This window comes from Phocoena sinus, chromosome 5 (genome assembly GCF_008692025.1).
Source record: "Phocoena sinus isolate mPhoSin1 chromosome 5, mPhoSin1.pri, whole genome shotgun sequence".
In the NCBI taxonomy this organism is placed as follows: domain Eukaryota; kingdom Metazoa; phylum Chordata; class Mammalia; order Artiodactyla; family Phocoenidae; genus Phocoena; species Phocoena sinus.
In genome coordinates this window covers 72,205,666-72,229,054 of record NC_045767.1, presented here as the reverse complement: position 1 = coordinate 72,229,054, position 23,389 = coordinate 72,205,666, and the positions used below count along the sequence as shown (strand labels likewise).

At 40.2% G+C, this 23,389-nt stretch overlaps 1 protein-coding gene across 3 annotated transcripts in view; it reads left to right on the top strand.

Annotated features, from left to right (window-relative positions):
• Window positions 1–18,557, top strand: part of TXK (TXK tyrosine kinase) — a 62,918-nt gene extending 44,361 nt beyond the window's left edge. For all 3 annotated transcript variants that reach the window (XM_032632697.1, XM_032632696.1, XM_032632695.1), the window contains 5 exons: window positions 7,924–8,140; window positions 10,632–10,696; window positions 12,714–12,832; window positions 14,761–14,918; window positions 17,598–18,557. In XM_032632697.1, coding sequence (XP_032488588.1) covers window positions 7,924–8,140; window positions 10,632–10,696; window positions 12,714–12,832; window positions 14,761–14,918; window positions 17,598–17,666 — 628 coding nt within the window. In that variant the 3' untranslated portion in view covers window positions 17,667–18,557. The remainder of the gene's footprint in view (window positions 1–7,923; window positions 8,141–10,631; window positions 10,697–12,713; window positions 12,833–14,760; window positions 14,919–17,597) is intronic.
• The last annotated feature ends 4,832 nt before the right edge of the window (window positions 18,558–23,389 follow it).

Genomic DNA, 23,389 nt, shown 5'->3' with positions numbered 1-23,389 from the left:
ATCACTGCTGACTGCTGAACAGTTGTCTACAGGACGACACTGGAACTCACCGAAAAAGATACCACACATCCAAAGGCAAAGGAGAAACCACAATAAGACAGTAGGAGGGCGCAATCACAATAAAATCAAATCCCATAACTGCTGGGTGGGTGACTCACAAATTGGAGAACACTTATACCACAGAAGTTCACCCACTGGAGAGAAGGTTCTGAGCCCCACGTCAGGCTTCCAACCTGGGGGTCCGGCAACAGGAGGAGGAATTCCTAGAGAATCAAATTTTGAAGGAATTTGATTGCAGGACTTTGACAGGACTCGAGGAAACAGAGACTCCACTCTTGGAGGTCACACACAAAGTAGTGTGTGCATCGGAACCCAGGGGAAGGAGCAGTGACCCCATAGGAGACTGAACCAGACCTACCTGCTAGTGTTGGAGGTCTCCTGCAGAGGTGGGGGATGGCTGTGTCTCACCATGAGGACAAGGACACTGGCAGCAGAAGTTCTGGGAAGTACTTCTTGGCGTGAGCCTTCCCAGAGTCCGCCATTAGCCCCACAAAAGAGCTGGGTAGGCTCCAGTGTTGGGTCACCTCAGGCCAGACAACCAACAGGGAGGGAACCCAGCCCCACCCATCAGCAGACAAGCAGATTAAAGTTTTACTGAGCTCAGCCCACCAGAGCAACACCCAGCTCTACCCACCACCAGTGTCTCCCATCAGGAAACTTGCACAAGCCTCTTAGATAGCCTCATCCACCAGAGGGCAGACAGCAGAAGCAATAAGAACTACAATCCTGCAGGCTGTGGAACAAAAACCACATTTACAGAAAGATAGACAAGATGAAAAGGCAAAGGGCTATGTGCCAGATGAAGGAACAAGATAAATCCCCAGAAAAACAACTAAATGAAGTAGAGATAGGAAACCTTCTATAAAAAGGATTCAGAATAATGATAGTGAAGATGATCCAGGACCTCGGAAAAAGGATGGAGGCAAAGATTGAGAAGATCCAAGAAATGTTTAATAGAGACCTAGAAGAATTAAAGAACAAACACCTAGAAGAATTAAAGAACAAACAGAGATGAACAATACAATAACTGAAATGAAAAATACACTAGAAGGAATCAATAGCAGAATAACTGAGGCAGAAGAACGGATAAGTGACCTGGAAGACAGAATGGTGGGATTCACTGCCACAGAACAGAATAAAGAAAAAAGAATGAAAAGAAATGAAGATAGCCTAAGAGACCTCTGGGACAACATTAAACACTACAACATTCACATTATAGGGGTTCCAGAAGGAGAAGAGAGAGAGAAAGGACCCGAGAAAATATTTGAAGAGATTATAGTCAACAACTTTCCTAACATGGGAAAGGAAATAGCCACCCAAGTCCAGGAAGCACAGAGAGTCCCAGGCAGGATAAACCCAAGGAGAAACAGGCTGAGACACATAGTAATCAAATTGGCAAAAATTAAGAAAGCAAGAAAAATTATTGAAAGCAACGAGGGAAAAATGACAACATACAAGGGAACTCCCATAAGGTTAACAGCTGATTTCTCAGCAGAAACTCTACAAGCCAGAGGGAGTGGCATGATATATTTAAAGTGATGAAAGAGCAGAACCTACAACCAAGATTACTCTACCTGGCAAGGATCTCATTCCTATTCGATGGAGAAATCAAAAGCTTTACAGACAAGCAAAAGCTAAGAGAATTCAGCACCACCAAACCAGGTCTACAACAAATGCTAAAGGAACTTCTCTAAGTGGGAAACACAAGAGAAGAAAAGAACCTACAAAAACAAAGTCAAAACAATTAAGAAAATTGTTATAGGAACATACATATTGATAATTACCTTAAACGTGAATGGATTAAATGCTCCAACCAAAAGACAGGCTCGCTGAATGGATACAAAAACAAGACCCATCTATAGGCTGTCTACAAGAGACCCACTTCAGACCTAGGGACACATACAGACTGAAAGTGAGGGGATGGAAAAAGATATTCTGTGCAAATGGAAATCAAAAGAAAGCTGGAGTAGCAATCCTCGTATTAGATAAAATAGCCTTTAAAATAAAGAATGTTACAAGAGACAAGGAAGAACACTACATAATGATCAAGGGATCAATCCAAGAAGAAGATACATATATATACATATATAGATATAGATATAGATATAGATATAGGTATATATGCACCCAACATAGCACTTAAATACATAAGGCAACTGCTAACAGTTATAAAAGAGGAAATCAACAGTAACACAATAATATTGGGGGACTTTAACACCTCACTTTCACCAATGGACAGATCATCCAAACAGAAAATTAATAAGGAAACACAAGCTTTAAATGACACTATAGACCAGATAGATTTAATTGATATTTATAGGACATTCCGTTCAAAAACAGCAGATTACACTTTCTTCTCAAGTGCACATGGAACATTCTCCAGGATAGATCACATCTTGGATCACAAATCAAGCCTCAGTAAATTTAAGAAAATTGAAATCATATCAAGCATCTTTTCTGACCACAGTGCTATGAGATTAGAAATCAGTTACGGGGAAAAAAACGTAAAAAACACAAACACATGGAGGCTAAACAATTCTTTACTAAATAACCAAGAAATTACTGAAGAAATCAAAGAGGGAATAAAAAATACTTAGAGACAAATGACACTGAAAACACAACGATCCAAAATGTATGGGATGCAGCAAAAGCAGTTCTAAGAGGGAAGTTTATAGCAATACAAGCCTATCTCAAGAAAGAAGAAAAATCTCAAAACAATGTAAACTTACACCTAAAGGAACTAGAGGAAGAAGAACAAACAAAACCCAAAGTTAGTAGAAGGAAAGAAATCATAAAGATCAGAGCAGAAATAAATGAAATAGAAAAAAAGAAAACAATAGCAAAGATCAATAAAGCTAAAAGCTGGTTCTTTGAGAAGATAAACAAATTGATAAACCATTAGCCAGACTCATCAAGAAAAAGAGAGAGAGGAATCAAATCAGTAAAATTAGAAATGTAAAAGGAGAAGTTACAACAGACACCTAAGCATCCTGAGAGACTACTACAAGCAACTCTATGCCAATAAAATGGACAACCTGGAAGAAATGGACAAATTCTTAGAAAGGTTTAACCTTCCACGACTGAACCAGGAAGAAATAGAAAATATGAACAGACCAATCACAAGTAATGAAATTGAAGCTGTGACTGAAAATCTTCCAAGAAACAAAAGTCCAGGACCAGATGGCTTCACGGGTGAATTCTATAAAACGTTTAGAGAAGAGCTAACACCCATCCTTCTAAACTCTTCCAAAAAATTGCACAGGAAGGAATACTCCCAAACTCATTCTATGAGGCCACCATCACCCTGATACCAAAACCAGACAAAGATACTCCCAAAAAAGAAAATTACAGACCAATATCACTGATGACTATAGATGCAAAAATCCTCAACAAAATACTAGCAAACCGAATCCAGCAACACATTAAAAGGATCATACACCATGATCAAGTGGTATTTATCCCAGGGATGCAAGAATTCTTCAATATATGCAAATCAATCCATGTGATACACCACATTAACAAATTGAAGAAGAAAAACCATATGATCATCTCAGTAGATGCAGAAAAAGCTTTTGACAAAATTCAACACTGATTTATGATAAAAAGTCTCCAGAAAGTGGGCATAGACATATGCCCTCAACATAATAAAGGCCATATACCTCAACATAATAAAGGCCATATATGACAAACCCACAGCAAACATCATTCTCAATGGTGAAAAGCTGAAAGCATTTCCTCCTAAAATCAGGAACAAGACAAGGATGTCCACTCTTGCCACTATTATTCAACATAGTTTTGGAAGTCCTTGCCATGGCAATCAGAGAAGAAAAAGAAATAAAAGGAATACAAATTGGAAAAGAGGAAGTAAAACTGTCACTGTTTGCAGATGACATGATACTATACATAGAGAATCCTAAAGATGCTGCCTAAAAACTACTAGAGCTAAGCAATGAATTCGGTAAAGTTGCACAGGATACAAAATTAATGCACAGAAATCTCTTGCATTCCTATACACTAATGATGAAAAATCTGAAAGAGAAATTAAGGAAACACTCCCATTTACCACTGCAATAAAAAGAAGAAAATACCAAGGAATAAACCTACCTAGGGAGACAGAAGACCTGTATGCAGAAAACTATAAGACACTGATGAAAGAAATTAAAGATGTTACCAACAGACGGAGAGATATACCATGATCTCGAATTGGAAGAATCAGTATTGTGAAAATGACTATACTATCCATAGCAATCTACAGATTCAATGCAATCCCTATCAAATTACCAATGGCATTTTTTACAGAACTAGAACAAAAAATCTTAAAATTTGTATGGAGACACAAAAGACGCCAAATAGCCAAAGCAGTCTTGAGGGAGAAAAACAGAGCTGAAGGAATCAGACTCCCTGGCTTCAGACTATACTACAAAGCTACAGTAATCAAGACAATATGGTACTGGCACAAAAACAGAAACATAGATCAATGGAACAGGATAGAAAGCCCAGAGATAAACCCACGCACCTAGGGTCAACTAATCTATGACATAGGAGGCAAGGATATACAATGGAGAAAAGACAGTCCTTTCAATAAGTGGTGCTGGGAAACTGGACAGCTCCATGTAAAAGAATGAAATTAGAACACTCCCTAACACGATACAGAAAAATAAACTCAAAATGGATAGAGACCTAAGTGTAGGACCAGACACTATAAAACTCTTCGAGGAAAACATAGGAAGAACACTCTTTGACATAAATCACAGCAAGATCTTTTTTGATCCACCTCCTAGAGTAATGGAAATAAAAACAAAAATAAACAAATGGACCTCATGAAACTTCAAAGCTTTTGCACAGCAAAGGAAACTACAAGCAAGACGAAAAGACAACTCTTAAAATGGGAGAAAATATTTGCAAATGAATCAACGGACAAAGGATTAATCTCCCAAATATATAAACAGCTCATGCAGCTCAATATTAAAAAAACGAACAACCCAATCCAAAAATGGGCAGAAGACCTAAATAGACATTTCTCCAAAGAAGGCATACAGATGGCCAAGAAGCACATGAAAAGCTGCTCGACATTACTAATTATTAGAGAAATGCAAATCAAAACTACAATGAGGTATTAACCTCACAGCAGTTAGAATGGGCATCATCAGAAAATCTACAAACAACAAATGCTAGAGAGGGTGTGGAGAAAAGGGAACCCTCTTGCCCTGTTGGTGGGAATGTACATTGATACAGGCACTATGGAGAACAGTATGGAGGTTGCTTAAAAACTAAAAATAGAATTACCACATGACTCAGCAATCCCACTACTTGGCATATACCCAGAGAAAACCGTAATTCAAAAAGACACACACACCCCAATGTTCATTGCAGCACTATTTACAATAGCCAGGTCATGGAAGCAACCTAAATGCCCATCGACAGATGAATGGTAAAGAAGATGTGGTACATATATACAATGGAATATTACTCAGCCATAAAAAGGAATGAAATTGGGTCATTTGTAGAGATGTGGATGAATCTAGAGACTGTCATAGAGAGTGAAGTAAGTGAGGAAGAGAAAAACAAATATTGTATATTAACGCATATACGTGGAACCTAGAAAAATGGTACAGATGACCAGTTTGCAGGGCAGAAGTAGAGACACAGATGTAGAGAACAAACGTATGGACACCAAGGGGGGAAAGTGGCGGGTGGTGGTGGTGGTGGTGGTGTGATGAATTGGGAGACTGGGATTAACATGTATACACTAATATGTATAAAATGGATGACTAATAAGGACCTGCTGTATAAAAAAATTAATTAAAAAAAGGAAAAAAAAGACCCCAATTTTATACATGATAAAAAGGAAATTTTGGGGCTTCCCTGGTGGCGCAGTGGTTGAGAGTCCGCCTGCCGATGCAGGGGACACGGGTTCGTGCCCCGGTCTGGGAAGATCCCACATGCCGCGGAGCGGCTGGGCCCATGAGCCATGGCCGCTGAGCCTGCGCGTCCGGAGCCTGTCCTCCGCAACGGGAGAGGCCACAACAGTGAGAGGCCCGCGTAACGCATAAAAAAAAAAAAAAAAAAAAAAAAAAAAAAAAAAAAAAAAAAAAAAAAAAAAGGAAATTTTGAAAACTTATGTAATTTGCCCACAGTTCCTCAACAAAACATTGGTAGTGTCTAATTGTAATCAAAACTGTGAACTGTCTGGGTACAAAGTCCATAGTCTTAGCTAACATAATAATCAACAAATATTTATTGAGCAACTACTATATGCCAGATCTTATAGTAGGGGCCATAATTGTTAACCAAAATTGTCATCCCGTGTAGTTTTTCCAGTGCACTAGCAGAGTAACTTCAAATCTCTACTGTGTTCTTAATTACCATATTTTAGAATATAGCCTAAATTGGGGGCCTGTACTCATGGTGTTTCCAGAGTACCTGCTAAAAGATTATTTAGGAAAATGAAAGAAAACCAGTCTTTTTTTCAGCCCATAAATTTCTACTAAAATTAAAAATTTTATCTTTATATTTTTACCATGGTTTATACTTTTTATAATATGTTCACATACATTATCTCATTTAATATTCATTGGAAGAAAGAAGGACAGGTTTTATTATCCTTATTTTACATGTGAAAAAACTGAGGCTTAGAAATTTTAAATAAGTTGCTCCTGGTCATGCATCAATAGGAGATAAAACAACTTGAATTCAGCTCTTTTGTTTAGGAGCATGACATTTTCTTTAAATTATTATAACACTGCATTGCTTTTAAAGGATCCTTTATTTTAGTTGATCAACTGTGGGTTTGTATCTCTGGATGTAGCTTATTAGTAGCAGTGCATATAGGAAAGTATGTGAACTAATTACATTTATAATAGTAAAAATATGTAAGTAATTCTAATTTCTCTAAAACCTGAATACTATAGTCGAGAAGAAACAAACTTTCGAAGTATATATGACTAAAAAGATTATTTTAGGGGGCTTCCCTGGTGGCTCAGTGGTTAAGAATCTGCCTGCCAATGCAGGGGACACAGGTTCGAGCCCTGGCCGGGAAGATCCCACATGCTGTGGAGCATCTAAGCCCATGCGCCACAACTACTGAGCCTGCGCTCTAGAGCCCGCGAGCCACAACTACTGAAGCCAGGGCGCCTAGAGCCCCTGCTCTGCAACAAGAGAAGCCACTGCAATGAGAAGCCCACGCAGCACAACAAAGAGTAGCCCCTGCTCGCCACAACTAGAGAAAACCCACGTGCAGCAACGAAGACCCAACACAGCCAAAAATAAATTAAAAAAAAAAAAAAGATTATTTTAGTGTGTGTACTTTAACAGGCAGTATTTGAGGACTTGTGCGTGTGTGTGTGTGTGTGTGTGTGTGTGTGTGTAATTACTAAATACAGAGAAGAGTTTCACATTGGTAAATGTTTTTCAGTCTTCAACTTAATCTAAAAATTTCCTTTAAACGCCTTTATTCTTCAGAATTTAATATTTTTAATGCACATCAATCACTCTTTCCTCCCTCCTGTCCAGAATTTTTTGTCTAAGCAGCTGCAGTTGGGGAGGTTGAAACTCAGGGAACAGGAACTGGGCAAGGAGCAGCAGTACTGAGGAAGCAAAAGGCTTACAAAATGGAAAAGAGAAAAGCAGAACATGGACATGTACTATCCTGTATGTACAGTGACTTAGGAAGTACTGCGGAAACTCTCAACCCCACTTTCTCAGCACATAAAGTAGAAAGGAAACTGTTCTACTTTCTCTGTGGTTGGGTTAATTTTAATCATAGTTTGATGATGAACATTATATGGAGCTGGTAAATATCACCAGTTGATTTCAAACACTTCAGAATGCAAAAACGATTCGGGTCTGTGTTTTTTTCACCAGGAAGTTATCTCATTCAAGGCTCGTTCAGCTTTATGGAGTGTGTATACAGCAGAAGCCCCTTTATATTGTGACGGAGTTTATGGAAAATGGTTGCCTGCTTAACTATCTCAGAGAGAGGAAAGGAAAACTTAGGAAGGAGATGCTATTGAGTGCATGTCAAGATATCTGTGAAGGAATGGAGTATCTGGAGAGAAACTGCTTTATCCACAGGGATTTAGTAAGTATGGTGCAAATTTGCTGATTATGTATATATTATACTTGTATTCAGAAGGACGTGATAAGTTAGGACTTTCAATACTTTGAATAATGCATTCTTTGACTTAATTTTTAAACATTTTCCTATTTGTGTAACCTGTTGCGACATGTAGCTTTATTTTTAATTGCTCATTGATGCTGGAACCAAGCAAGGTGTTACTCTAAATACGCCTTGAAGTAATTAATCACCACACTAATCAACTAAAACTAATTTACTTTTCTTTCCTCTTCCCCCTCTCTTCTTCCTTCTCTTCCTTCTATCTTTCTTTCTTTCAACCAATAATCAAATATATATTGGGTGCCTGTATATGCCACGCACTCTGTCAGGTGCTGGATACAATGCTGAAGAACCCCAGTGGGTCTCACCCGGGGGTGAAACTGCCTCAGGTGGAGGTGGTTAGGTTTTTGCAGTATCACAGCAGCACTACTGGCATTATTGGGAAGGAGTCAGAATGCTAAACCATTCTGTTGCATGGTGCTCAGAACAGCTCTCCAAACAAACAAAGAAGATTGAAGCTTGACTTGCCCCAAAAGCAAATAGCTCTGCTTCCCTGCCTTGTTACCTTCCCTTGAAAAACATTTTCTATCTGCTCCATATTTATTCATGATATTCATACTATTCCTTCTATGTCCTTCCATGTCTCATTTCTAAGTTCCCAAATTAAATCCAATGAGAATTTGAGAATTTCTGAGAAGTCCCTGATACTGTCATCTAGAGGTAATCCTGAACTTCCATCAGCCATCACCAGAGTGACCATATTATTTATCTTTCAGGCTGGAATATTTTAGGGAGAGAAAGGAGGCATAATTTCATTGGCCCTAGCACACCACTGCTTTCCCTACACATGACTTAGAACTGTCAGAGCATTTATTATTTACTACTTCCTATAATAGTTGTTTACACAAATATTAGACTCTAAACTCCTTGACATCAAGGCGTAGACTTCTGAGCTGCAGTTCAGCATTATGAGAATACAAGTTGCCAAGCAATGGCTCTCAAACTTAGCTGTGCATTAGAATCACCTGGGAGGTTTAAAAACATCACAGTACCCAGCCCATACCCCTGACCAATGAAATCAGAATCTCTGCGGGTAGAATCTAGTCATCAGCATTTTCGGAAAATTTCCCTGGTGAGTCCACTGTGCAGTCAAGATTGAGAACCCTGCTCAAGAGCTAGTTGAAATCTCGCTTTTGTTTATTACTAGCCATGTGACCTTGAGTAAGCTAGATAACTAGTAAAGTGGTGTTAATTATAGCACCTCCCACATATGGACTTGTTGGGAGGATTACATGAATTAATATGCGTAAGCACTTAGAACAGTGTCTGGCACATAGAAAAGCTCAGCAATGCTCGACCATTGTTTTGCGTGCCTCATGGCACATTCCCCAGGGTCCAGCCCATAGTAGCCATTGAGCACATTTTTGAATGTATGGATCTGGTATCAATTCCACCTAACTCACTTTCCTGGTCTCTGCAATTTGTCCTTCCTGATAAGGATTAGAATTCAAAATTCAGCCAGGTGACAGTTCTGGTCATTCTATTTGCTCCAGGTGGCTTCCTGCAGACCCTCCTAGTCTCGGCTCCTTCCTTGATTGCTTTCCTTTGAGTTCTGTTTTCTCCACCTACATGCCACTTAAAAGATATTAGCCAACTATGAGTCTTTTCTCGGTCGAGGGTTTGCCTTGTGGTTTAGCTTTGAGATCATTTGCTGGCACTCGTCAACATCTTCCAAACTGGCTCCTTCTGGCTCTCCATTTCAAGTTTTTTGCTTTTGTTTTTGAACTAACTGAACCACAAATTAGCTCAAAAGAGAAAAATTCTATCAAACCACTGGCCTACATGAGGCTAAATAACTAAGTCAATGATTCTCCTGACTAAGCTGACTGAAAATGGATTGTTTGGGCATCAACTAGATTGTTTCTGAATTATATAGTACTATATTTAGTTCACTGTGGTAATTTAATAAATATGAAAATATTGTAAAGAGTTATGTTCAATGAAATGTAAGTGTTAAGATACAGTTTCTTTATTTTTATTAGCAATTATATATAATGACTATCCCAAAGATATATAGTGACGATCTGTTATTTTTCATGCATTTTGGACTTCCCTCTTTTTATTTATGAAGATAAAATTGTAAATACACACTATTTTTTATACCAAGATGCACTTATCAAGGATACTTCTTGAGAAAGATTACACATTTTAAAAAGGAAAAGTGTTAAAATTTCTTTTCATTTTTTGTCATTTCTTTGAAAAGTCATTAAAATCCATCACATGAGAGCAGATACATTAAATCATATGTAGCATCGATAGGTATCACCATGAAATAACATGGCTGTTCACACAGAGAGGTAGTGCTGGGGCCCGAAGAAACTAAGGAAAAGGAGAGTAGAAACTCTGGAAAGAGAAACTTTGTATTCACACGTGGGTTCTTTTCTTCTCCCTATAGGCCGCGAGGAATTGTTTGGTCAGTTCTACAAGTATAGTAAAAATTTCAGACTTTGGAATGACAAGGTATGTGATATTCTTTTTTGTTTGTTTACTCACAGGAGGGAATCTTACATTAGTCTACAGACAAATAGACTGTAGGGCAGTGTTGATGTGGTTGTATGGCCTGCTGACCCACTTTGAACTTTAGGACATGCACCAGTGTTAGCTGTGAGGGCAACAGAGGCTGTGGGCTATTCTGATCTTCTTTCAGGCGGTTATTAATAAAACTATGTCGTATCTTAAAATTCAGAAGAATTTCTCAGTCTACTTGTCATATATATACAAGGTTAAGAAAAAAGCTTTCCTTATATATGTATATTTCTGAAATAGAGAAAGAATAAATTTATTTTCTCAGCTCTGAGTTTTCTGTCATCATCATGCATTTCTCTTATCAAGTGTAGCAGCTGACTCTAAGCCTACAGCACAAGAGTGTGAATCATCTGACCTTATTTTCAGCAACTCAGTGCAGTTTACATTTTGCATCTCCTTTCCTTCAGGTTGCTAGAAATTTCATCCCAGTGATTTCAGGGCTTCTCCCTGACGCTGTTCAGGGTCACAATCCAAATTCTGTGTGTCTCATGGGGCCACATACTAGAGATGGCCTGTCTGGTCCCTGTTGTTATCCATTGACACTGGCTTCCTTACAGCCACCATCCTCCTCTTTTGTCTTTGGCTGGCCATCCACACAGGTGGCTGCTGACTCATCTTGAATTTCTGCCTGTGAGATTCCTTCATGTCTGACATTCGCCATGACTAGAGCTCTCCACATGGCTAAGGCCCCGTCTGCCTTGGCACACCCATAGCCATTTGTCCTCTGGAATCTTTCTGTGTTTCCCAGGGCTTGGCCTGCGAAAGAGGACACAGGTTCTGTTTTGCTCTTGAATCCCACCAACCGACTGTAGGGCAGTGGGGTCTTCTTTCGCTGCAGTGTGACTAGGGCAGCCCTCATAGGGTGCAGGGTACAGGACCCTACCTCAGCCATCCCCTAGTGTCTAATACTCCTTCCCTTTCCTTTTGAATCTCTCCCACACCCCCAGCACAAGGGATATTTTTGTAGCAGAATGGATGGTGGTGGTAGTGAGATATCATTCGTATTCATGAGCCATTCTCCCAGATATTTTGTTCATAACTCAGTCCTTCTCCTTCTCTGGAAAGTCTAGACTTTTGAAACTCAAAAGCTATAAAAAAATGGCTCTTTTCCTTTCGTTTTCTGTTATTCATTCTTTCCTCTAGTAGAATGACCTCTGGCTCAATAAAGGACTTAAAGGTGCGGTGAGGTGAGGTATGTGCGAAACAAGTGGGTGTGTGGGGAAGCATTAATAAATATATTAATCTTATATTTAATATATATAGTATATATAGTATACTATATATATATAGTATTTCAAAAATACTATATAGCATACTCAAGGAGCTACATAGCACACGTTAGCTATCCTCTCTTTTCTCCAGATTCCCACACCTGGATGTTACTGTGTATGATTTTCAAAAAAGAGAGAGTGTTTAATTTTGTTGCTGTTGTTATTTTTTTTTAAAGGAGATGATAGTTGTTCCCGATTTATTTCCATTTGAATAAAGGCATTAGAGATTTTACACACCAGATGTATTACAAACACTTTTATTTTACCCTTCTCTATCCTGCAAAAATTATATGTATATAGAAAGAAAATAAGGCATCAAACTTTGAATTTATTCTTTCATGTATATTTATCTTTTTAAAAAAATAACCTTGGTTGTTAGCGCATCAGCATGCTTCTTTGCAGAATTAAGAATTTATCATAACTAATCAGTGGAGCATGTTTCAGACTGAAGAATTGCTATGGTTTTCTGAGATCCAAATACAATAAATGCAATTGAGGCTTGGTTTAAGGAAACTTTATAAGGGCTACTTTCTCACTTTGATAGCAAGAAGAGAAGGTATACTGAACCTTTCTGTGGAAAATACTTTGTATTTTAGAAATCAGAGTTAACTAAAAGGATTTGAAGTAAACTGAACTTAGAGGTAATTAACACAATGTGCTCTGAAATCTGATGGCCCTAGGTACGTTTTGGATGATGAATATATCAGTTCTTCTGGAGCCAAGTTCCCAGTCAAGTGGTCCCCTCCTGAAGTTTTCCATTTCAATAAGTATAGCAGCAAATCTGATGTCTGGTCATTTGGTGAGTGAATTCGATGTTCATTTGTTGGAGCTTGATTTAATAAAATATAGATTGCTCTTTTTTAAAAAAAATATTTATTTATTGGAGTATATTTGCTTTACCGTATTGTGTTACTTTATACTGTACAGCAAAGTGAAACAGCTATATGTATACATATGTCCCCTCTTTTTTGGATTTCCTTCTCATTTAGGTCACCAGAGAGCACTGAGTTCCCTGTGCTATACAGTAGGTTCTCATAAAATAGGGATTGCTGTTTTAACTTTGATTTCTTAATATGATGTAGCTAAAGGTCTTCTTATAACCGTGTTTCTGTCTTAGGTGTTCTAAACACATCAGGCTGTCTTTGGCAACTGGTGTCATACACCTTCTTACCTGAAGTTTGCCTCTTGGATCTTTTCCCTTCCCACTGAGCACTTGCTGTAAAACCATAACAGAGTCTACTGATCTAGAAAACCAACTCAGCCAACTTTCCCACACCACAGAGACTTGCAAGAAAAACTGATCTTACGGCATCGTTAAATCTTGAGCATAATTAATAAACATCATTGTCTGACTTTGAGTGATGCCGTCTCATTTACATGATCACCTTCCTATTTTGTGAAATTGGACGTAGGCTTCCTTGGGATCTATCCATTGCTGTTTATATTGGGTAATGCTCTTCATTGAAAAAGAGATACTGTGGACCTCTGTCCCATGGAGTTTGTTCTTTGAGTTGACTTTCAAAAAATGGCAACAAATGTATAATAATCTATCTATTCTCTTTCACCTGTACCTTTCTGGATGGCTTCTTGGCTTTGGAGAGACATCTGCACCCTCAAAGGGTGCGAATATTATTGCCCACAATAAGGTTAAGCTTGTATTGATCTCATTAGCTCTCCACTGACATGTGGTAGTCTTGGCAGGTGACATTATAAGCTCTACGGGAGAGCAGTTAAGTTGTGAGACCAGCGGATAGCAACACAAGGATCTCACCAGGTGGTTGTAGAACATTTAGAACTCCTTGAGTTTTACCTGACCACTTGTCTTTCTTCCTCACTGTACAGTGAGCTTCTTGAGCACATAGACTGGTTTCAGTCTTAAGAATCCTCTGGCTCTAGCACAGGCCTGGCCTCTGACCAATACCTAATACACATTTGTAGAATAAGTGAATAATTAAATGAACTCAAATTGGGAGCCTTGAAGGAGTTTCATCACTCAATCAATGATTTTTTTTTTTTTTTTTTTTTTTTTTTTTTGGCGGTACGCGGCCCTCTCACTGTTGTGGCCTCTCCCGTTGCGGAGCACAGGCTGCGGACGCGCAGACTCAGCGGCCATGGCTCACGGGCCCAGCCGCTCCACGGCATGTGGGATCTTCCCGGAAGGGGACACAAACCCGTGTCCCCTGCATCAGCAGGCGGACTCTCAACCACTGCGCCACCAGGGAAGCCCTCAATCAATGATTTTTGAACACCTACTTATAAACAGAGCTCCTGCCAGATTTTCTGGGACTCTACCCAGCATTCTTTCGGTGGGAAGATGGGAACGCATGCCATCTACTGGCTGGTAAACTCTTGGCTTTAGCAGGCAGCAGGGGATCACACAATTCTGTCATTTTCTATGGAATGGCAAAGTTTCATTGATTTCAGGGTGTGGAGACATGAGCAGTACTTTGAAATGAAGACGCTGCCAGCATTTTTCTTCCAATAAGGAGGCAGTCATGACCAATGGAAAAGGAAAGGCATTGTTTTCACTTGGAATATATTCAGTTCATAGGCCTCTTCAAAAAGTAAGATGCACAGGGTCTGCTTCCTAGATAGAACTGCTGTCATTCTGGATGATTGTAACTCAATGACTGCAGGAGGAAAATAATGGGTTGTAATTTGAAACAGCTGTTTCAGTTCCAAGTAACCATTTCTCTAACCTCTTATTTTCATGCATTTTATTTGCAGGAGTTTTGATGTGGGAAGTTTTTACAGAAGGAAAAATGCCTTTTGAAAATAAGTCAAATTTGCAAGTTGTGGAAGCGATTTCTAAAGGCTTCAGGCTGTACCGACCTCACCTGGCACCGATTTCCATATATGAAGTCATGTACAGCTGCTGGCATGAGGTGAGTGTCCCTTACTTTCCTGCAAAGGTTGACAGTTCCAGCCTCTGAGAGTAGATCTGTTTATCACCCACATTACTCCAGCACTTCGTCATGGCAGGAAAAGGTGTCTATTTCTCGGTAATGACCCCTGAGAGCCAGAAGTACTTCCACTACAAAATCGTTAATCCATTTTGTTTTTAACAATGGCCTTTCATCTGAGGAATTCAGTGCATTTTCCAAGTCTTATCTTGCTGAAGTTGGTTCCTGCAGAAACTCTCGATGTTACTAAAGCCTCAGTGATGAGACGTTTTACTCCTTTTAAGAACTGGTTGGGTGGAAACTAAGGGTAGAATCAGGCTTGTTCAGTTTCCACATTGAAACAGAAGGATGGTGTTTTTATTTACTTCACTCTAATTTGTCTTGCTTTTCCAAGGCTAAAAGTAATGGGTTTCATCTCTCCTATGGCACTCAAGACTCCTGATAGAGAGATTAAACGAGAATAGGAATGAAGGCAGAAAGAGTGCCAGGAACTTTTACTCGGAAAATTATCTCCTGGGAGGCCAGTTTCTCTTTTACTTGAAATGCCAAGCTTTAAAATAAAGCCAGAGGGTTTATATCCCACCTCTGTCTTTTCTGGGCGCTGACTCAACACACCACTCCGCTTCATCAGACTCCTCTGTGATTTTGACAGTTCTCTCTTTCTAGCTGACTGTTTCAGCCCAGAAAAAACTACAGCTGGATGAGGATTTCCTCCTGGCTGAAAAAGAAATCACTTGACTCCCAATTCACAAACACTAAAAAAATTCAGTATTTCAAGAGCGACATGGTTGTTTCCATTCCAGAGAAGTATTAATTTTATAAAGATCCCCAGTGTACGAAAATACTTTGCATATGATTAACTGTTCTGCAAGGAATCTTGAAAGACATAAAAAATATTAAGTGAGCTGTTAGTAGCAAACAGATGTCTTAAGAGCATCTTTGCAATAACAACGTAAATAGCTTAGGAATATATATTGTATATTAAGCAATATACTTGTACATGCACATATACTTTTTGAGATTTTACATATCTGTGGAGAGGAGACAGAGAAAGGAGTAAATAAGATGCTGACAAGAGGACGAAGTAAACCAGGCGCTTATGCACCTCAAGATTCAAATGTGATTATGTTAGCAGTGATAACACTTGTTTCATAGGGTTTACTACCTGCACAACCTCAGCACCAGCAAAAAGCTCCACTATTTATTCTTGAAGTCTCAAGGAGCCCTTTATGTGTGCTCACATATCCTTCTGCTCTGTCCTATAATTTTTGAATTTTATTTATTTTTTAAAAATTTATTTTATTGAAGTATAGTTGACTTACAGTGTTGTGTTAATTTCTGCTGTACAGCAAAGTGATTCCGTTATACATATATATACATTCTTTTTCATGTTCTTTTCCATTATGGCTTATCACAGGATATTGAATATAATTCCCTGTGCTATACAGTAGGACCTTGTTGTTTATCCATTCTATATATAATAGTTTGCATCTGCCAAACTCCCACTCCATCCCCCTGCCACCCCCTTCCCCCTTGGCAACCACAAGTCTGTTCTCTATGCCTGTGAGTCTGTTTCTGTTTCATAAATAAGCTCATTTGTGTCATATTTTAGATCCCACATATAAGTGATATCATATGGTATTTGTCTTTCTTTTTCTGACTTACTTCACTTAGTATGATAATCTCTAGTTCCATCCATGTTGCTGCAAATGACATTATTTCACTCTTTGTTATGGCTGAGTAGTATTCCATTGTATATATGTACCACATCTTCTTTATCCATTCATCTGTCGATGGACATTTAGGTTGTTTCTTGCTCTCTCCTTTTATTGATGCCTTCTGTTTACAAGCCACAAAGGGTGGTGTCTCCCCACTAACCCTGCTGCCAGGGACCTCTGTGAGAATATGGCTACCATGAGTAGTTCTATTTCCCATGGATTTCAAAGATGCCGTGGAGCTTCCTCTTGGAGCCAAAGTCAAACCGCATCCCACTGTGAAGTAGGAAAAAGGCTCCAATCCTTGGTTTCGTGGTTGGAGATTTTGTTGACTGAGCCTTAAGACAGCACAGTCTGTGCTCTAAGACCTGCAAAGTGCCTCATGAAAAACATGGCTTTTGCTTTTTGACTAAAATCCATCTTTCTACAGGGGGTCAGGTGTAGTGAATAATTGGGGCTGAGCCTGGGGGCTTGGGGCTCTAGAGGCCCCTCTCTCCCAGCTCTTCCTTTACCCTGTGTATCAAGTCATCCAAATAGATCTCTAGAGCAGTACTGTCCAATGGAACTTTCTGTGATGATGGAAATGTGCTATGTCTGCACTATCCAGTATGGTAGCCACACCTGGCTATTGAAGAATTGAGAAGTGGCTAGTGTGACTGAGAACTGAATTCTAAAATGTATCTTCTTTTAAGTAATTTAAATTTAAATAGCCACATGTGGCTAGTGTTTGCAGCTGTAGCTATTCTACTTTTGGAGCGCTCTCTACCGTTACATTTTCACACTCATGCCTCGCTCAACTGCCATTCATGTCCTGCGTATCAGCCAAGATGTCTTTCTCTTCCATTTGCGGTGAACCAGCCTGGATCCAGGTCCCGCCAGCAAGTTCTAGAGCTGGTGTCTGAGTGAGTCTTAAGCTGAGCTGACCACCTCTACTTCCCTTTTCCAGAAACCTAAAGGCCGCCCGACGTTTGCTGAGCTGCTGCAGGTTCTCACAGAGATTGCAGAAACCTGGTGACCTGGAGAGAATGCCGACCCAGAGCATCATGGGGCAAGACTGTCACAAAAGGAAACCCTGGGTGGGGTCACTGATGGTGAATATCTTCCTTTAGAGTCACTGACTCCTGGAAACAGTTCAAAGATCACAGGCTTTTCCAACTTTTTAAAGCTCAAGAATATTCTGACAATAATTTTTCTACGTGTGTTTGAGAGTGACTTCTAAACTCTGATTTTTCTGTAATATTCTTCATGTTCCATATGTGAGGAAGGGAAAAATGCTCCATAGTGGTCGTTATGGTGGCTGCTCTTCACCAGGGAGCCCCTGAGCACACCTGAAAACCTGATTCTTTCCTGAGGAAAAGACTGAAGAGGAGGACCATTCTTTATTTTGGTGGCCCATGCATAGAAGATGAAAATAAATTCTGCCCGCTCCTGGAATAAAGGAGCCACCCGTGCAGAATCTCATGCTTTTGAACTGTACAGATCTTTATGAAAAACGCACCTTTACAAACCACATGAATGTGGGCATTCTGGAAACTGTCTTTCATAATCTTCCCTATGTTATTTAACAAATTTATTTTTGCACAGATCTGGTTATTTTGGAGACAGTTTCCTGTGTTCCAGTATTGAATACTGTTAGAAAGTTCTTCTTTGAACAGGTCCTGGAGATGATTCTATTTCTAGTGAGATCCATTGTCCAGGACAATTCAGAACCTGAATCTCAATTCTGAGATTTCACACTTTGTACATGTGAACTTGGACGATTGAAGAAGCCTCATTTTGTCATAGGAAGTACCTCCAGTACCTTTTCTAGAAGAGGACTTTCTTTTTCCACAAGAACAAGAGGAGGGCTTCCCTGGTGGCACAGTGGTTAAGAATCCACCCGCCAAGGGCTTCCCTGGTGGCACAGTGGTTGAGAGTCCGCCTGCCGATGCAGGGGACACAGGTTCGTGCCCCGGTCCTGGAAGATCCCACATGCCGCGGAGCAGCTGGGCCCGTGAGCCATGGCTGCTGGGCCTGCGCGTCCGGAGCCTGTGCTCCACGGCGAGAGAGGCCACAGCAGTGAGAGGCCCGCGTACCGCAATAAAAAAAAAAAAAAAAAGAATCCACCTGCCAGTGCAGGGGACACAGACGGGTTCGAGCCCTGGTCCGGGAAGATCCCACATGCCACAGAGCACCTAAGCCTGTGCGCCACAACTACTGAGCCTGCGCTCTAGAGCCTGCGAGCCACAACTACTGAGGTCCGCATGCCACAACTACTGAAGCCCGCACACCTAGAGCCCGTGCTCCGCAACAAGAGAAGCCACCACAGTGAGAAGCCCGTGCACTGCAGCGAAGAGTAGCCCCCACTCACCGCAACTAGAGAAAGCCCGTGCGCAGCAACGAAGACCCAACACAGCCAAAAATAAAAAATAAATAAATAGGGGCTTCCCTGGTGGCACAGTGGTTGAGAGTCCGCCTGCCGATGCAGGGGACACGGGTTCGTGCCCCAGTCCGGGAAGATCCCATATGCCGCGGAGCGGCTGGGCCCGTGAGCCATGGCCACTGAGCCTGCACGTCCGGAGCCTGTGCTCCGCAACAGGAGAGGCCACAGCAGTGAGAGGCCCATGTACCACAAAAACAAAAAACAAACAAACAAACAAAATAAATAAATAAAAGAACAAGAGGAGGCAAAAACAAGATATTCAAATATTACACCAAGTTCCATTATTTCTTAAGTCCAGGGTATTGGATTCAAGATGAAAGAACCAGGAATCACAATTAAATCTTAATTTTTCATGTACCATTTGTAGGAATGATTGGAAATTGATCTTTGTCATCCTGAGTGCTTTGGAAGTACATAGGGAAAAGGGTGCTGCAGAAAGCGGGAGTCATTACCATTAGGTTTAACAATGGGAGCCTATTATTTGTGGATTGTCCCACCCTGCATCATGGTTCTGGGGGAACGTGTTTTATGATTCTCATGAGATTCTAAAATGCTGGCTGTCAGTAGCTGTGACTTTTTTTTTTTTTTTTTAATTTTTATTTATTTATTTATTTTTGGCTGTGTTTGGTCCTCGTTGCATGCGGGCTTTCTCTAGTTGTGGTGAGCGGGGGCTACTCTTCCTTGTGGTGTGCAGGCTTCTCATTGAGGTGGCTTCTCTTGTTGCAGAGCGTGAACTCTAGGCATACAGGCTCAGTAGCTGTGGCACACGGGCTTAGTCGCTCCGCGGCATGTGGGAATCTTCCCGGACCAGGGCTCGAACCCGTGTCCCCTGCATTGGCAGGCGGATTCTTAACCACTGCACCACCAGGGAAGTCCCAGTAGCTGTGACTTTTAAATCATATTTCCTCACTCCAGCAATGACATCTTTGACTATCAGTGGTACTCAATCAGTGTGCATTGAAATAGTGAGCATCAGACACAAGAATTATCCATCTTGATCATGCAAGTGGTGGTCTCAGAAATCTTTGAGATACTGTGCTGTTTCTGAAACTATCATCTCCCTTCTCCTAATGATTCCTACTATGGGGAGGTGAGACAGAAGGCTCCTACTACTGATACCTTAGTTCAAGTGAGATATGTGAAAGCCTAGCTCCAGAAGACATGAGACTGTTTAACAGCAAAAGCCAAGGGAGGCAAGGTTAATATTATGACATAGGAAATAAGGAAGTATCAATATATGCAGGAAGATGTCTTTCTCAGGCTTTGCTAAGCTTAGAAGTCCCCACTCCCCCCTCCAAAAAAACCCACAAAAAACCCAAACCCAAACACTGAAAACATAGAGCATCTGCCATCCCTATAGATGCAATGCAGGGAGACAGTACAGGGTAGACTTATGCCTGGGGATCATATGGCAGCAGCCAGCACTTCTAAGAGCATATATTGGTGTTGGCAAGCAAATTCTATTCATTTTAACAAGTCAGGAAAGTTTGAGACACCAAATTAGGAAAGGAACAACTGAATTGTCACATAGGTAACTGAGACTCCAGATAATGTGTGAATTTGGAATGTCTATGGACAGAGATTCAGCATTTTCTGTCTAGCAAAGGAAAAAAACTCTTTAAGAAGTAGTCATATGACTTCTCCTGGAAGAGAACTATGTTTTGCAATGAATCTCAATATTAGTTATTGATATGGGCTCTCTGTGGGTAGCTTAACTAGTTTGGGGTGAGATAGTGCAATACTTAAACAGCTCTGCGTTAGAAATGAACAGGAAGTTTAAGGGTTGGTTGTGGGTGAGAGTCCTAAAAGGAGAAGACAGGAGGTCAGAGGAGAGAGGAGAAGCTCAGAAAAATGGAAGGAATTTGGAGGCCAAGCAGAAGATGTGATCAGTGTGAATAATAGGTTGGCAAGAATAGCCAAAGGAATTTTTTTCCTTAGTAAACTTTTTATTGAAGTACAATACACTGTCCCACTATTGCATTGGTAACAGGTTTGACTGTCAGTCAAACTCATAAGACGCAGTAGCATTTGATCCAGCACTTAGTTTGCTTAGCTTTTTAGAAGGATTCAGGACAGGAAAGAGCATACACAGCCCTTCAGTCTCAGTGGAAGCCAACAATTCTCCGTGTGCATCGATGCTTGGGCCCCTCCTCTCCTGCCTAGAGACTTGTATATAGTTGCTGGTGATGAGGCCATGGGGTGTGGGGTTCATCTTCATACAAAGAAGCTTCTCCCTGGGTTTATCACCCGTCATGTAGGCCTACAGTTGATGGGTCTCCCAGCCCATGTGCTGTTTCACAGATCAGAGATTTCACAGTGTGTAAAATACATGTCTGGCCTTGGTACCCAACATTCCAAGTCTGTCTTAACTTGGGGACATATCTAGGGGACTGATGCTGGGAGAAGACAAACCTAAAATCCTCCCAGGAAGGTCTAGGTCCGGGAGAAAAAGAGCACAGGCCTGCTGTTGACCCTTTGCTCACATATACATAAACAAAAGTACACAAATCATATGTATATGGCTTAATTTTCACAGTGAATATGTCTGTGTAACTTGTACTCATATCAAGAAATGGTTACATTCTAGAATTTCAGAATCCATTCTCATTTCTATTTAAGTCATTAAACTAATAGTAATCAGTATCCTCATTTCTAACACCATGAATTAGTATGAGGTATTCTTGAACTTTCTATAAATGGAATCCTATGGTATGGACTCTGTGCGCCTGGCTTCTTTTACTTAGTACGTTTGTTTGATCCGTCCGTGTTGCATATAGTTGTATTCATTCATTCTCATTTGCATATAGTCTTCTACTGTTTATTTATATCACAAATTATTTATCTGTTTTACTCTTGATGGATATTTGGGTTGTTTCCAATTTTTGGCTATTAAGATGAATGCTGCTATGAACATTGTTCTACATGTCTTTTGGTGAAAATATGTATGTATTTCTGTTAAGTATATGCCTAGGGGTGGAATTCAGAGCTAAAACATATGTTTATGTTCATTTTTTGTAAATAGTGCCAAAGCCCAAATGCCTTTTTACCAGTTGGTTGCTGTTCTTTTAATAACTCACCCTATTCCCTTGCCTGTATTGTCCTCTGCTCTTTCCTTGTATCTGCCCCAAATTGTGTTCCCTTGGAAGCACCTTCCAAACCCAGCAGCACTTAGAGTGAGGGTGGAGGGTTATATTCTTTTGGGGCTTCCTAAGGACTGGGTATGTGGTTTGGGCCAGGGGCCGACTTCCCAACTCCCTTTAGAAAATCTTCCTCCAGTTCAGGGCTTCTTAGTCTCCGTGCTATTGACATTTCGGGCTGGATAATTCTTTGCTGTGGAAGGATGTGCTCTGTATTGTAGGATATTTAGCAGCATCCCTGGCCTCTACTCACTAGATGCCAATAACACACCCCACTCCCCCTAGTGGTGACAACCAAAAATGTCTCTAGAACATTGCCAAATGTTCCCGGGCGGGTAAAGTCACCCTTGCTCGGGAACCACTGATCTAGTTACAAAAGGATCTTGACCTGAGATTAAAGACATCCATGAACTTGAAAGGAAAAAAAAAAAAATCACATCTTTGTTTTTACTAGCCTTTAACTAAAATTTAGCATTTCCTGTCATTCTAAATGTAGGCAAACAAAACAAAACAAAACCCCAAAACAACCAACCCCCCGCACCTCCAAAACCCCAGTACATTATATTAGCAATGTCTGTGACTTTGTCTTAATGTTATTTTCATATCATGTGGGAGTTGTTTCAGCTTTCTTGAGAAAGAATTTGCATTCATCACTACTTCAAAGTCTCAGCTTTTAGGACTGCCACTAGATCTTGTCACTTAACTCAGTAAACAAGACATGTTACTAAGGCACACATGTTTTTAAAATATTTTGATAACTTTCATTCAGTATAATTGGTTACCTTATTAGTTGTGTGTATTTTTATTTTATTCATTTAAAAACATTATGCCGAGAAGGGGTATAAAGGTTTCACTGGACTTCCAAAGTGATTCGTACCATTAAAAAAATTAAGAACCCCTGTTTTTTTTTTAACATCTTTATTGGAGTATAATTGCTTTACAATGGTGTGTTAGTTTCTGCTTTATAACAAAGTAAATCAGTTATACATATGTTCCCATATCTCTTCCCTCTTGCGTCTCCCTCCTTCCCACCCTCCCTATCCTACCCCTCTAGGTGGTCACAAAGCACTGAGCTGATCTCCCTGTGCTATGTGGCTGCTTCCCACTAGCTATCTGTTTTACATTTGGTAGTGTATATATGTCCATGCCGCTCTCTCACTTTGTCCCAGCTTACCCTTC